A 16,206-nucleotide genomic window follows, 5' to 3' on the forward strand; every position below is an offset into this window, starting at 1 on the left:
TATGTTTCTCACCTCCCTGCAACACCTAGCACAGTACCTGGCACCTCATGTGCTCAGGGCATGCTTGCTGTCTTTCCTTCCTTTCCTGTCGTGACTGTCAATCTACTGTTCGTTCCCTTGGGGCTTGAGATTCTTGGATTCCAGAGGAAAGAACACAGGGCCCAGAGTCAGACTCTCATCCCTGGCTCCACCGATGCCTACCTCTGGGATGACACTGAGTCTTCGGGTCCCCTCTGCCCTAACACAAGATCCATATTTGTCTCATTGCAAAAGCAATTTGATCATCAAAACACTGAATGCAAAGGGTTAGCAGAGTGAGCGCAGATGCTCTCCCGTTTGCCAACTGGTTTCTAAGAATATTTGGAGGATGAGTAAAGTAATATCTTCCATATGCTCAAGAGAAGATGATTTAGCACCATGCAAGGTAGAGGAGGAGAGCCCCCACCCGTCAACAGAGTGACCTTGGACGAGACACTAGTGGCCCTAGGCCTCAGTTACCTCATCTAAAATATGAAAGTCATCAAATCCTACCTCACAAGGGGTATTGTGAGGATCATATGAGGCAGTTCATGTGGAAGGTCTTTGTAAACTGTGAAATGCTCTACGACTGTCAGCCAGGATTGGTCGTTAATGCATGTATTTGTTTATTGTTTCAGCGGAGGGTGCAGGACGTCATCAGCCCGATCGTGTTTGAAGCAGCCTACAGCCTCAGTGAGCATGTGACTGGAGAGGAGGAGAGGGAACTACCGCCTCTGACACCCGTTCTCCGCTGGAAAAAGGGACAAAAGATTGCCCAAAAGAATCAGGTCAGAACCTTAGAGCTCATACCCAGCACCCAAGGTGGCAGCTGCACACAGCAGAAACACTGGCCCAGAAGCCGAGAGAGCCGTGGGCCTGGCTGCTCGGGAGACCACGGCCAGGGCACACCTCCTCTCTGGGTTTCCCTTTTCTGAGCTGCAGAATGATAAAATAAATGATCTTAGGGGTTACCTGTGACTGCTGTGGGAACTGAGCACTTGCAGACAATTCTCAAACTGTGAGAAGTTACAATCCCTTTGAGGTCATGAACTGGCTGCCACTTGGTCCCTGACGTTGCCCCTATGCTTACATTGTTTTCAGAGCTTAGAATTGGCAGGATAGTAGGTGCTTCGTGAATGTTTTATTGGTGGGAGAATGAGTGAGCTGAAGAAGCAAGAATGGTAGCTTGCTGAATGGGCAGTTGAATTACGGAATGCCCAACCCAAGAGTCCCTGGAAACCAGAGCACTGGGGCAAGGGGGGTGGCGCACACTCATCAGATTCTGGGATGCGCTGCTATGTAGAGAAGCTTTAGTGTGATGTTGGCTGCACGGCTCGTATGAGGCACGAGTGCGCCCGTGTCTGATTCTGTGCAGCAGCGCTGGCCAGCTCTGAGGCCTGCAGCTCTGAGTGCAGCACAGGAAATATGCAAGGAATCTGCAGTCCCAAGTCTGTTTCAAATCTTTTCCTGAAACCCAAGATCACCACGGACTCAGAAACCTGGGAAGGTCAGGAAGAACTGTGAGCTAACCAGCCTCCTAGGCAGAGTAGGGGCAAAGCTGTGGAACCACCTTTTCCAGTGCTTCAGACCGCTCTGAGTGTAGGGGAAAACTAGCAGACTGTGACCCATGCCTTGTAGATTAGAGCTGTAAGCTGGACCACTGAGAAGTGTTTGGAGTTGGAGATGTCCATCCAGGTGTTCACGTAAGTGCTAAGATTTTTACCAAGGCATCCCATTTTCTCCCAAAGCCTCTTCCCCATCATCGTAAGTGGGATTCCCTAGGAGCAGAGCCTGAGAAAGGAATTTGGGAGCACTTGGTCTAATGATACTGTGCTCTTAGGGAAAACCTGTGAAGGAAAGGCAGGGGGCTGAACACGGTTGTGGTCTCAGCTAAAGTCTGGAAGAGGGACTCTGGAACAAAAAAATATACCAAAGAGTTGTCTTCACCTTGAGGCAGAGGGCTGGCCTTTTGAGCCCCATATCATTCAGCCATTGACTGGCCATGGGGTGGAAGGGGAGTGTAACCCTCCTTGAAAGGGAGCCCTTCAGCTGAGGATGGTTCTCTAGAGGAATGCTGATGTGAGCTGTAAGCAGCCCACACGCACATCAGCCGGAGGAAGGGCCACAGTTGGCAGTGCCCACTACACATCAACACACTCTCTGGGGAATGCTGCCAAGAGGTTTTGGTTTGAAACATGAACCTTCTGTCATAACACAAGTGCCCCAGGAGAGTGGCCTATAAGTCCTGCTGGCCGTTGATACTTGGAACAGGCCCTGGGCGAGTGAGGGAGGACACTTGGTTCTAAGTGGGTGGGCAGAGTAGACAGCCTGGCCTTGGGCTGAGGCGTGGAGAAGGCCAGAGAAGAGCCGAAGATAAGCTGAAGAGGCTGGGCAGGAAGCTGAGGCTTCTGCCCTAACTGGGAAATACTCCTTCTGACAGTGAAGCAGGGAGAAGAGGTTGGCCTGGGGCACAGTAAAGTGTGGTATTGTGGTAACTCCTAGATAACTGGTCGCTGGTCCTAGAATTATTCTGCTTTCTGAGGTCAAATCTTACTGAACTGATAAACTACCCATACTTGTGTTACGGAAGTTACCCAGACTTGGGGTCCTGGGAAGCATTTTAGGGTCCTCTGTGCGTGTTTGCGTCTGAACTGACCCAGTGAGGTCTAGCCTTTTGCTAGCCTGGATGTACTTTCCACAATGAACCTCTCATTCCTGCAAGTCTGTTAGTGGCAGAGATGTGGACCTTCTTTAGTGAAAAGTATCTTGGAACCTTTACTGACATTTTTAGATTCAAGCAGCCAATCAAAGCCAGAGTTGGAGGGACTGATTAGTATCAAAGTGATGTTCTTGGTCACTTCTGGTTCAAGATGGCCAACCAGGCACAAATGTTGATGTCTGTGCCTTCTGAGACCCCATTGCAATGATTATAAATGAGTAGATTGGAACAGGGAGGACAACACAGTGAAAGAAAGGGCAACAGCTAATGAAAGAGTCCAGTAATTTTTTGGTATGAGTGAGGTAAACATAAGAGTGTTAGTGGGTGAACTTGAACTGTACATAGAAGGACTGGGTGCCTGCCCACTCAGGGGACATGGAAGCTGCAGCCACAGCCAGGCCAACAGTTACGGGGCGGGGCGGGAGGGGGACAAGAGTGAGAAGTGGGGCTGAAAGTGGAGGTGGTAGTGGGGGAGGCCAGTGAAATGTGCAAGTTGGTATGAAGAAGGGTGAGAGTTGACTTTTCACCCTCATTCCCACCCCTACGTGCTTCAGGCATGCAGGATAGCAAGCAGCCAGGCAGCGTCTTCTCTAAAGAGTTGAATAAACTGCTTAAGATTGTGTGGGCAGGCTAGTTCTCAGAGAAAGGAAAGCCTTACTTCTAGCACTTGAAGTCACCAACGTTAGAGCTAGCTTTCTCTCCCATAGTCCACCCAAACACTTTCATAGATTTTCTACTCGGTCCTTTTGCCTTAGTTTGAAATATGAATGGACAACCAAGGAAATCCAAGGTTGAGGAAAATTTGTTGCATGAAAGGAAAGACTAAAATAAACCAGTAGAATAACTAACTCAAAAGGAAACAAATGATTCAGCTTAAAAAAATTTAAAAACACAACAGCTTAAAGTCTATGCAGTAGACACAAGGAGATTTAGGAATATATTCCATTCTTTTTATTTTCTAATGGATGGGATTCTGTTCGTCTTTAAAAGGAGAAATGAAAGACAAGGGAAGGGCTCTTAAAAATTAAACATGTATTTGCAGCACCAAAAACTCAGTGGAAGGATTAGAAGATAATCATAAAGAATTTTCCAGTGGAAGTGCTAAAAGACAAGTAGAAAAGAAAACAAAAGAATAAATTCACAAGGCCCTGTATCTCCAACTAGTAAGAGTACCAGAAAAAGTTAACAGAGAAAATTATGTGATAATAGAATAGCATGTTTCAGAGTTAAAGAGAGAAACTGTTGTTTAAAATTGGTGAAAACAACAATTTGCAATCAAGATAAACCAAAATTATCATAGACACATCATTTTGAAATGTCAGTGCTCCAAAGACAAAGGGAACATTCTAAATGTTTCCAGGGCAAAGAATGCAGGATGATGATGGCAGAGGATAAGTCAGCTTACAACAGAATGAAAGACTGAGCGGTTTGTTAGACTCTTTATTAGCAAGATTAGAAACTAAACTATGGTGAAATAAAGGCTTCAATGTTCCGAGGGAAAGTGATTTTGAAATTAGAATTTTGTGTTCAGCCACACAATCAAAGTATAAGGTAAAAATAAAGTCACTTTTCAGATAAGCAAGGACCCAGCAGGTTTACCTCCCTAGTAACCCTTCCAAGGAAATTAGCTTGTACTTCAACAAAACCACGTTGACAAACAGAAGGAGAAAGATGTGGGATACAAGAAGCTCTGGAACTAACTCCCCGAAGTCTAATGACAAGAAATTCCAGGGCAATAACTGCAGCAAGTCTAAAAAGCAGCCACGTCAATTGAGAAGAGGAGATTAATTAACTTTCAGAAGAATAAAGCCAAGCAATAGAATGATGAGAAAGTGGCAAATATTCAGGATACAATGCAGGTTGAATATGTTTCTTTTATGGATAAGAAAAAATAAAGGCAACCACGACCTCTCAGAAAAATAGAAATAAGATAATTATCTGTACAGGTGCTCCTTGATTCACGATGGAGTTAGGTCCCAATAAATCCATCATGAGTTAAAAATATTGTAAGTTGAATATGTATGTAATACACCTAACCTACTATCATTGGCTAGCCTACCATAAACATGCTTGGAACACTTACATTAGCCTACAGTTGGGCAAAAGTCATCTAACACAAAGCTTATTTTACTATAAAGTGTTGAATATATCATGTAATTTATTGAATACTATAGTGAAAATGAAAAACAAAAGGGTTTTATGGGTACTCAGGATTAACACACACAGCTGAAAGCACACTGGGCCTAAAGAATATTTGAACTAAAATTAACTGCTGGATTATGGGGTTACTATAGTAACAGAGTCATCCATTTCTCTCTCTTCTGATGAGTCTCAAGAATAGCTAGTAGAAGCCACTGGGATATTGATGCTTGTTGATGGCTTAGCAGACATGGTGTTCTGTAGAAAGGGATCAGTTGTTTACCCTTGCGATCCTGTAACTGACTGGGACCCGCAGCTCACCCCCACCACCCAGCATCACAAGAAGCATCGTACCACATATTGCTAGCCTGGGAAAAGCTTTTGAAATAAAAAATTTGAAATATGGCTTCTACTGAATGCATACTACCTTCACACCATTGTGAAATCAAAAAATTATAAATTGAACCATTATAAGTTGGGGACCATCTGTATGTCATGGTTAAAATATAAAACAAATTAAAATGTGGTGATAAAATAACCAGTTATAACTATCAGATGTTTTTTGTAAGCCTCGTGGTAACCACAAGGCAAAAACCTATAGTGTATACAAAAAAATAATAAAGCAAAGAATCAAACCATACCACTAGAGAAAATCACTTGACCACAAGGAAGACAGCAAGAAAGCAGGAAAGGAAAGGAACAAAAGATCTGCAAAACAACTAGAAAACAACAAAATTGTGTAGTAAGTTCTTACCTATCAATAATTATCTTGAATGTAAATGGATTGAACTCTCCAATTAAAAGACATGGAGTGGCTCAATGGATTAAAAAAAAACAATACCTAACTATATACTGCTTATAAGAGACTCACATCACCTGTAAGGACACATAAAATGAAAGCAAAGGGATGAAAAAAAATTCTACGCAAATGACAACCAACACAGAGCAGGAGTAGTTATATCAGGTAAAATAGACTTTAAGTCAAAAACTGTAAAACAGGCAAAGAAGGTCATTATACAATAAAGGAGTCATTTCAGCAAGAGGCCATAGCAATTATAAATATATATGCACCTAACACCGGAGAACCTAAATATATAAAGCAAATATTAACAGATATTATGAGAGAGGGAGATTGAAATACATTAGTATTAGGGAATTTCAGTACCCCACTTTCTACAAGGGACAGATTATCCAGACAGAAAATCAGTAAGGAAACATCAGACTTGAACTACACTCTAGAACAAATAGATCTAACAGACATATACAAAACAGTCCATCCAACAGCTGCAGAATATACATTCTTCTCAACTGTACCTGGAACACTCTCCATGATAGATCACATAGTAGGGCACAAAACAAATCTCAATAAATTTAACATTGAAGTATCCAGTATCTTTTCTGACCACAATGGTATAAAACTTGAAATCATTAACAGGAGGAACTTCAGAAAATTCACAAATACACGGAAATTAAATAACATGTTCCTGAATGACCACTGGGTTAATGAAATAATTCAGAGAGAAATTTAAAAATGTCGTGAGGCAAATGAAAATGGAAACACAGCATACAAAAACTTAAAATGTGGTAGGATTGTGAGTAAGCAGAAGAGTGTTAAGAAGAAAAGAATGTTGATCCCAGAAATATTCTGTCTGAAGTAGAAGTTGTGTGTTCCTGGGCTTTAACTTTGCAACTTTAGAGGGGGATATACAATTATGACACTGTCTTGGCTCAACTGTGAGCAATAATCATGTAGTCACAATAAAATTAGCACTATTTACTGGTTTTCAGTGTTTATAATCAAGTCAAAATCAGAGCTATGGGGATAGCATAAAATGCAAATGTCATTAAGCTTGATTATATAAAGGTGAAAGTAGAATAAGAGAAGTTTTTAAAAATATCTTACTCTTTTAAATTGGTGAGTCAACAGATTGCAAAGCTAGATGAAACAGGAAATAGTTGTTTGTTACTTAAAGTTGCAGAGGTCATCAGTAGAGCAATGCTTCTTAAAGTGTGATTCCTGAGCCAGCAGCATCAACCTCTCTTGGGATTTTGTAAGAAGTGAAAATTCTTGGTCCCACTCCAGACCCACTGTATCAGAAGCTTATGGGGTGAGCCCCAACAATCCGTGTTTTCATGTTTGTTTGTTTTTTGTTTTTGAGATGGAGTCTGACTCTGTTACCCATGCTGGAGTGTAGTGGCAGGAACTCAGCTCACTGTAACCTCTACCTCCTGGGTTCAAGTGATTCTCCTGCCTCAGCCTCCTGAGTAGCTAGGATTATGGTGTGCACCACTGTGTCTGGCTGATTTTTGTATTTTTAGTAGAGCTAGGTCTTCACCATGTTGACCAGACTGGTCTCAAACTCCCCACCTGAGATGATCTGCCCACCTCGGCCTCCCAAAGTGTTGGGATTACAGGCGTGAGCGACTGTGCCTGTTTGTGTTTTAACAAGATGACCGCGCGATTCTCATGCAGCCAACGTTTGAGAACCAGTACAGTAAAGCAGTTAAACTAATAATTTGCCACAAAATTATGGAGGTGAAGGAGTGGGGATCATTATGTGAGATAAATTCCTATCATGGAAGGAATTCAGTAAAATAACGTCCAGAGCTGATCAATCAAAGAATAGTAATAGCATGTTTTCTAAAGATATGGAAATAATCTTCAAAAGAAACATGAACGGACATGGGTAATAACAGTTGCCCCTGGAGAGCAGGACTGAGTGTGGCGGGGTGTGCGGAAGGGGCTTATTCTTTTTCTAACCATGTGATTCTTTGGTTGAAATTAAAAGAAAATAAAAATATTGGTCTTAGATTGGGCAGATTGTCCAGGAGCCTGAGAGAAGTTCTGGGAGAGCAGTTCTTGCTTATTGTCCTTTTCCTGATTGTGGGGGGGAAAAAAGAGATAATCTTCCAGATGTTGGCTCGGTTTGAGGGAAAGAGAGATTCTCAGAGCGTGGCCCACTGCAGGAAGCAGAACTGATCTTTTACCTGTGTGTGTACACCACAGTTTGACACAGAGCGTCTCACTTCTTTGACAGGAAGGAATAAACTCATCAGAATTCTCTAGGTCATGTTGCCAGATAACATAGGGTTTCACTACTTTAAATGCCTTCATCTCTTCACTGGGCCCACGTTGGTACACAGGACTATACAGGACTATACAGAAGGGTGGATCAAATCATGGTGACCTTTCAGGGTTGGGGTCTGCCCCCATTGATGGTCTAATTAAAGTGGAATCACTGCACAGTGTGTAGAACATGGAGACACTGACCAGTACCTGTTAAGTACAGGCTTCCTGATGAATCTGAGGCTTTTTGCTATGAGCTAGGAATGTGTGGGACAGCCAGGAGACTAAGCCTTGCCTCTGTAGGGTACACAGTCCTGGGAGAAGACAGGTTTTGGGATAGGGCTTTGGCACTAGGCTCTGTGAGTGAATAGCGGGATTGCTGCTAATGCAGAGATTGAATTGGGATTCTGGGTGCTCTGGAGACAGTGGAGCTTGAATGCTGCAGACCTCTATAGGACATACAGTCTGATGAGCACACATTTCACCTTCAAAATCTAAGGAAAGTGGCCCCATGCCGTGGCTTATGCCTGTAATCCTAGCACTTTGGGAGGCCGACGTGTGCTGATCACAAGGTCAGGAGTTTAAGACCAGCCTGGCCAACATGGCAAAACCCCGTCTCTACTAAAAATACAAAAATTAGCCAGGCGTGGTGGCAGGCACCTGTAATCCCAGCTGCTCTGGAGGCTGAGGTAGGAGAATTGCTTGAACCTGGGAAGCGGAGGTTGCAGTGAGCCAAGATCGCAGCCACTGTACTCCAGCCTGGGCGACAGGGCGAGACTCCGTCTAAAAAAAAAAAAGAAAAAAAAAATCTAAGGAAAGCAAAGACTTTCTCATGAGACATACTGCATCTGTCTCATCAGAAAGCGGTGTGTGTGTGTGTTGGGGGCGATATTTGATACCGGAAAAAAAAAACACAACTTTTTTTCATTAATGAGAGGAGTATTTAAAAAGACTATAAAGCTAGAATTATTCAATTGTGTGCCTACTTTATATAAGACCTTGATGAAAAAAATAAACCATTGCAGCCCTCAGCGGACTCACAGACAGTCCAGGAATAATATACAAAGTGAGATTTAGATTAGTATGTAAGAATTTCACTCCAGAGACCACTTCTGGCTGAAGAGAAGGAGGTGTTGTATGGGGAAGGGAGAATTGGCCAGAGCCTTAAGGGAGAAGTAGGATTTGGCTCTTCAGGGAATGGAGGGGTTTGAAGATGAACAGAAGGAGAGGCTGATGGATGCTAAAGGTCTCCCACGTGGCTGAATATCCAGTGAGGGGAGGGGAGATGCTGTCATGCAGTCTGAGGCCACTTGGTCACTGGCTGAGGAGTTGGATGTGATTCTGTGGTAGACAGACCATGGTATCTTTTGAGTTTGGGGAGATCAGAGATGTGCCTCAGGTAGCTTGGTGTGCCTGGGTATGGGGAGGCCAGTTAAGAGCCTGTTGCAGGGGCCTTTGCAGGCGAGCCCCTGGAGAGTCTCTCTGATACCCCAGAGTTGACCCAGTTAATTGCTAGTTGGTCTCAGCTGCTGAAACAGAGGGTATGGAACTAAATGTAATCATGAGAAGTCCTGGCTGGTCCATGTGCTGGGAAGGGAGCAACGCTGTCCTTGGCAGGTCACCTGAAGGTCCCTTATCCTTCCTTCTTGCTGAGCATATCAGTGGTGATGACAGAGGCCCTGTCTTCAATCCCTGTATGCAGAATAGGGCTCTGAAAATTACGACTCTTCTCGTGCTTCCTCAGGAGGCCCCCAGAGAGACCTGGCTACAGCTGGGCCCCCAGGTGTTTCACTGTGTTAGGCTGAATGCCCCCCGCAAAGATGCCCTAATTTCTGGGGCCCGTGATTTGGATACATTACATGGCAAAAGGGACTTCGCAGTTGTCATTAACGTGATGGGCTTCCAAATGGGGAGAGGAGCCTGGATTTTCCAGGTGGGTCCCATCTAGTCACACGAGCCCTTTAAAGACCCGAAGTTCCTCCAAGTCGAGGTCGGAGGAGTGCTGGGAACAGGAGAGACTTGGAGCACGCCCTTGCTGGTGTTGAAGATGGAGTGTGTGACGTGATCAGGATGTGGACAACCTTAAGGGGCTGGGAGAGGCTTCTGGGGGGCTGTCCGCAAGGAAGCGGGGCCTCAGTCCCACAACCGCCCAGAAATGGGTGCCGCCCACAACCCAAACAAAGCTGGAAGTGGATTTTCCCGCAGGGCCTCTGGCTGACACCTCGATTTCGGCCTGGAGAGCCTGGAGCAGACCCAGACAAGCTCCGAACCTCTGACTTACAGAACTGTGAGGTAACAGAGTTATGTTACTTGGAGAGCTGAACTCCGGTAACTTCTTGCCTCAGCGATAGAAAAACATCCATACATGACACAGCCCACACCTCCAGAGCCGTCTGGGGAAGGCGCACAGGCCGTGGAGTGACATCAGGGCCGCCTGTCTTCAATCCCTGTATGCAGAATAGGGCTCTGAAAATTACAACTCTTCTCGTGCTTCCTCAGGAGGCCCCCAGAGACCTGGCTGCAGCTGGGCTCCCAGGTGTGTTAGGCTGAATGCCCCCCTCCCAAAGATGCCTAATTTCTGGGGCCCGAGATTTGGATACATTACATGGCAAAAGGGACTTCGCAGTTGTCATTAAGGTGATGGGCTTCCAAATGGGGAGAGGAGCCTGGATTTTCCAGGTGGGTCCAATCTAGTCACACAGCACCCACCCACTTCAGCCTGTTTTCTCGCCTGTCACTGGGGTGCCTCTCCGCCTGCCTCTGGGTGGTGGTGGGATTACCTGAGAGAAATGCGAGAAGCCTGGAAATGATGTGCAGCCCTGGAGCCTGCTCCTGCCGTCCTAGGGTGAGGAGAGGAGGAGGCCACCATGGGAGTGTGTCCACTCGGGCTCTGGGGAAACGACTGCTCGGCTGCCTTTCTGCGTCCTTCCTCTGAGGGTGATCCCATCTCTGCAGGCCCATGGTTGGGCTCCCAGGTGGCAGGCAATGGCACCAACTAAGGCAGGGGTGCCCAACCAGGTGGCCTGTCAGGAACTGGGCCACCAGCAGGAGGTGAGCAGCGGGCCAGCAGCGTTCCGGCCTGAGCACCCCTCCAGTCAGGTCAGCGGCAGCCTTAGATTCTTGTAGGAGCACGAACCCACACATGTGAGGGATCTAGACTGTGCCGAAACCATCCCGCCCCCACCCCCCATTCATGGAAAAATTCTCTTCCACAAAACTGGTTCTTGGTGCCACAAAGGTTGGGGACCACTGGTCTGAGGGCTCTGGCAGGCTCTCAGGTGAGCCTCTGGATCTTGAGGGTGTCAGGCCGAGATGCCTCTTCGTCACAGAGGGAGAAGATTGGGGAGGACCCATATAAACAGACCTTGAAAGCCAGCTGACCACCATGAGCCCAGCTAGCAGCAGTGCCTTCTCTTTGCTCCATCTCTGCCACCGCTCCCTATGCCAGGCCACCATCATTTGTCACCTAGACCAGGTCACATCCCTGCATAACCTCCTCCCGCTGAGGAGGTCCCTTCCCCTTTAGGAGAAAATCCAGACACGAGAGCCTGTACACTGGGGCCCCCGCCTCTCCAGCGCCACCCACATACTGCATTCCCACACCCTCCAACTTACCAGGCCTCTGCCTGCCGCAGGCCTTTGTGTATGCTGATGCCTCATCTAGAAAGTGCTCTGCCATGCTTTTCCCATGGCCACTTCTTCATTTTTTAGGTCTCAGCCTAAACACTGCCTCCTCAGAGAACCATTCTCCCTCAACCCTGTATTCCCTGACACAGCAGCCTTTCTTTTTGTTTTTGAGACAGAGTCTCACTCTGTCAGCCAGGCTGGAGTACAGTGGTGTGATCATGGCTCACTGCAGCCTCGACCCTCCAGGCTCAAGTGATCCTCCCGCTTCAGCCTCCCAAATAGCTGGGACCACAGGCGTGTGCCACCACGCCTGGCTGGCTGGCTGGCTGGCTGGCTGGCTGGCTGGCGATTTATTTAGTAGGCACAGGGTCTCCTCATGTTGTCCAGGCTGGTCTTGAACTCATAGGCTCAAGGAATCCTCCCACCTTGGCCTCCCAAAGTGCTAGGATTACAGGAGTGAGCCACCATGCCTGGCCTTAGCTGCCTATTTGGTTCCTTCATGACATCTAACACAGCGTGTTATTTTGTCTACAGTACTTGTTTTTGTATTTCCCTCTCTAGAATGGAAGCCCATTGGGGGAAGGGATCTACTTTATCTTATTTGCTGTCTATCTCCAACACCTGGCAAAGTACCTGGCCTGTAGAGGATGCTTAGTAAATAGATCTCAGTTAAAAGAGCCCTTCTGAAACCACACAAGGCTGGTTCCCTTAGCAGAGATTGGGAATCGTTTCAGAGCTTCTTCACTGGCAGATTCAGCGGAGCTGTAAAATTAAATGTGTTCTGTAATGCCTTTGGGAATTCCTCTCAGGCAGGAGAGCATAATGTGTGATTTGCAGTGACACACCTACACCACGTATGTTTGTGGTGTCTAGTTTTCAAAAGACAAGATGGAGGGAATGCAGCTGGTGAAAGAAAAGGTGTTGGCTTTGTTGAGAAGTCTTGCTTGGTTGTCTTTCAAGTGAAAAGTGGCTGTTTTAGTCTAGTGGTAATTTTTACGTATGTTGAAGCCATACACTTTGGGTCTCCATTGTGCTGGAAATCATCCCCACAGCTCCTCCCACCCCCCACCCCTCAATGCATGCGGATAGGAATATAGCTCATGCTATGGAAACCCACTGTTTGCACAGCCTGGATATTAGGTAATAGTTTTCCAGCCGAGGTGCCCAGCTGACCGAACATGCCATTATTTACAGCTCTAAGGTTTATTTTCATTATTATATTTAAACGTCTCTGCAGAAGGAATGGAAGGCTGAGGGGTTGGGAGAGTGGAAGAGGAGAGGGAGAAGAGTCACTCCGGACATCAGAAGCAGGCAGGCACCTGAGACCGTGCAGACTGGGGGAGTTCAGATTGCGACTTGGAGCCGGGGCAGCAGTTTGGCTCAGCAGGAGGGGAAGGAGGTGTCAGAGGAAAAGGCTCCTGCTCTCCAGCCGTGTTGCACCCAGATCAACCCAACTTTGATAGGTATCAGCTTCTGGGTGAATGCTCTTTTCAAAGAGGGCACCGTGACAGAACACAGGTGAAAGCCATCTAGTTTGAAGCATGTGTGAGAAAAACCACGAATTCATCCTTCTCACCCGTGGAGAAGTCTGGCCATGTCTGTCCATTTCAAGCTTCTTCCCCAAGGTTAACCCCAAGGGGAAAGGAGAGAGGACCCATCAAAGGTTAGGCTGTGTCCTGAGGGGAGCTGTTGAATTTGTAAAGCTTCATTTTTAGTGTTATGTTTTATTTTTGCTCATTGAGCAAAAATCTTTAAGCTCATTAAATTTTCTTCTGTATTATCGTCTCTTATTGAAAACCTTGTGCAAAAGCCCGGGGGGGGGGATGTTGGGTGTTTCTACACGTCCGGTGAACAGTGTCTGGCTGGGGAGGAAACATGAGTCCCTCTTTTCTTATCTTATAAGATTATTTAGGAAATCAAGCACAAGGCCCTTGCTGTTTGCGGTTATACCTGGGGCCTTATTTAGTGATGTTCTTGAGATGGGTGGGGAGAAGCCTTGCTGGGATCTGGTTTTAAGGCTTTTGTTTTCTCATTCCCAGTGGCCTGCCCATGTCTGGTTTAGCAGCTTTTAGAAACTCAGCTGCCATCCTTTTTTCTTTTCTCTGACAGCACCACCCCATTTATTTGAACTTCCTGGACATTTTCTGCCTCTTCTGACTAATTAACAACAACTAAAAAAAGAAGGAAAAATGAAATGTAGAACACAAAAAATCCCAGGATGGAAAAGAGAATTTCCAGCCCTGGGATGCGGAAGTCCCTAGCGTTTAGAGCCGAAACAAAAAGTTGTGATTATAGAGGCACATGAAATGTGTCCCATAAAAGGCCACCTATTCCCAGGCAGATCCAGGAAGAGCACTGGGCTGGGAGTCCCATGGGGCCAGGACCTCACCGAGCAGTTAGCCCTGCTGAGTTATCACAGGGGTTGAACTGGATCACGTAAGTGATGCCTTTAGATGGTTGGAACTGGAGGCCATTATCTTAAGTGAAACCATGTAGACACAGAAAGACAAATGCCACATGTTCTCATCTATAAGTGGGAGCTGAATAATGTGTCCACATGGAAGCAGGTTGTGAAGTGATGGACAGTGGAGGGGTGAGGAGGTTGGAGCCGGATGCATGACGGGAGGTTGCTTGTTGGGTACAGTGTGCCCAACACGTTGGTCCAGTGATGGATGCACCGAAGGCCCTGACTTCACCACGGCAGAATATATCAAAATTGCACTTGTACCCCATGAATATATGCCAACTTTAAAAAAAAAATGTTGCCTTTAGGCAGAGGGGGTAATTCTATAAACTGCAGAGCTATGAAGTAAAAAAGACACCCAAGAGAGCAGAACTTGTCATTTCTAGTTTTTCCGTAGGACCATAAAGCAAAATTGTATTAAAGGGAAACCAAGAGAGTTTTTTTTTAAATTCTGTCATGGCTTCAAAATCTGGAAGGACAATTTGTATAGACCCTGAGATACAATGAATTATCAGCTTTAATTTCATGATCCATTTGCCTTTCATTGATTATGGAGGGTATGAATTTTGTAGAAAGCAACAGGGTATGCCCTGATTTTAAGAGACAGCGAGGCTTTTCCTTCCTTCATTTAGGCATGGGGCTACATGGAGCTGATATTCCTATCCATAACGTGCCGCAGGAAGGGCAGTTTTGGATTCTGGGAAAACAGCCCATTGAAACAGAATGGAGAGGGAGAAACTTCTTACACTCAGGTCATGGCATGTATATTAATACAAAACATTCTGAATACTGTGCTAGGTGCTGGGGTTATAAACATGAATTACATGGCTGGTGCCTCCGGAAACTTACGTGGGGCTATGGAAGAAACACCAGTTCAGAAGTGTCACTCCTGTCATCCAGGCAGGATGCTTCACTGTAGGCACAGAGACCTCCTGCTACATCATACTGCACAGCAAGAAATATATTGCCAGGCCGGGCGCTGTGGCTCATGCCTGTAATCCCAACACTTCGGGAGGCTGAGGCAGTAGATCACTTGAGGTCAGGAGTTTGAGACCAGCCTGGCCAGCATAGGGAAAATCCATCTCTACTAAAAATACAAAAATTAGCCAGGTATAGTGGTGCATGCCTGTAATCCCAGCTACTCAGGAGGGTGAGGCACGAGGCTTGAACCAGGGAGGAGGAGGTTGCAGTGAGCCGAGATCCTGCCATTGCACTCCAGCTTGGCTGACAGAGCAAGACTCCGTCTCAAAAATAAAGAGACATATATTGATCAAATCAGCTTAAAAATAGCCTTCTTGTTTGCTCTCCTTGGTGTGGGATGATCCAATCCATTGTTCTACTTTTTTCAGGCTTCAGCATGGGATTTGGTTGCCATATCAACCCTGTAAACAGTGTTGAATCCATGTCAATAGTTGTATTTTTTTTAAAAGCAAATATCACCAAGTCCAAGAAACCGATCCTCCTCTGAGCATGATAGCTGGACTAAGCTAAGCACCCTATTTCCTGTTAGATCCGAAATGAGGATTTTCTGGTACAGATTTGGGTGGGAGAGATGAGCCACTCCTCCCAAGGCCTTAGCACTTAGATGACATCCTCTCCGAAGTCACCCTCAGCCAGGAGCAGACACCGAGCTGCCATCCCGGAATCACATGTCCCCAAAGCTGCCCTGTCCTTGGCGGCCATGACGCTGTAAGAGAAGTTCGGCCAGCACCAGCCTCCTTACTCTGACTTAGAGGAAAATGCAAATTGATCTGGATTCATTGAATTTTGTTTTCCTGGCCTGAAGGAAATGAAGAAACATAGCCAAATACTCTAGAACAGGATTCAACAAGCGTTAGCCCATGGGCCAAATCTGCCACTGCCTGTTTTTGTAAATAAAGTTGTATTGGAACACACCCAGGCCCATTCCCTCATGTGTTATCTACGGCTGTTTCTGTTCCACCACGGCAGAGTTGAGTATTTTGACTGAGACCACCACATAGCCTACAAGCCCAAAACATGTACTGTCTCCCCCTTTTCAGAAAAAAAGTGAGTTGCCAGCCTTAGTTCTAAAAGAAGTAGAGTAAGGATTTAGTGAGAAGCTGGAAAAAGTATTTTCAAAGACACCTGTATTGGCCAGGGAAACCTGAGGTGAAGACCAAGGTGAGGAAGGAGCCAACAGAGAAATTGAGT

General features: G+C 45.9%; 1 protein-coding gene across 5 annotated transcripts in view; it reads left to right on the forward strand.

Moving 5' to 3' along the window:
- The window catches only part of ITGA9 (integrin subunit alpha 9), a 366,875-nt gene that overhangs the window by 169,588 nt on the left and 181,081 nt on the right, over nt 1-16,206 (forward strand). For all 5 annotated transcript variants that reach the window (XM_032270221.1, XM_032270232.1, XM_032270249.1 and 2 more), the window contains one exon: nt 657-806. In XM_032270221.1, the coding sequence (XP_032126112.1) occupies nt 657-806 (150 nt within the window). The remainder of the gene's footprint in view (nt 1-656; nt 807-16,206) is intronic.

Source organism: Sapajus apella, unplaced genomic scaffold (assembly GCF_009761245.1).
Source record: "Sapajus apella isolate SASKATOON/1434 unplaced genomic scaffold, GSC_monkey_1.0 scaffold4, whole genome shotgun sequence".
In the NCBI taxonomy this organism is placed as follows: domain Eukaryota; kingdom Metazoa; phylum Chordata; class Mammalia; order Primates; family Cebidae; genus Sapajus; species Sapajus apella.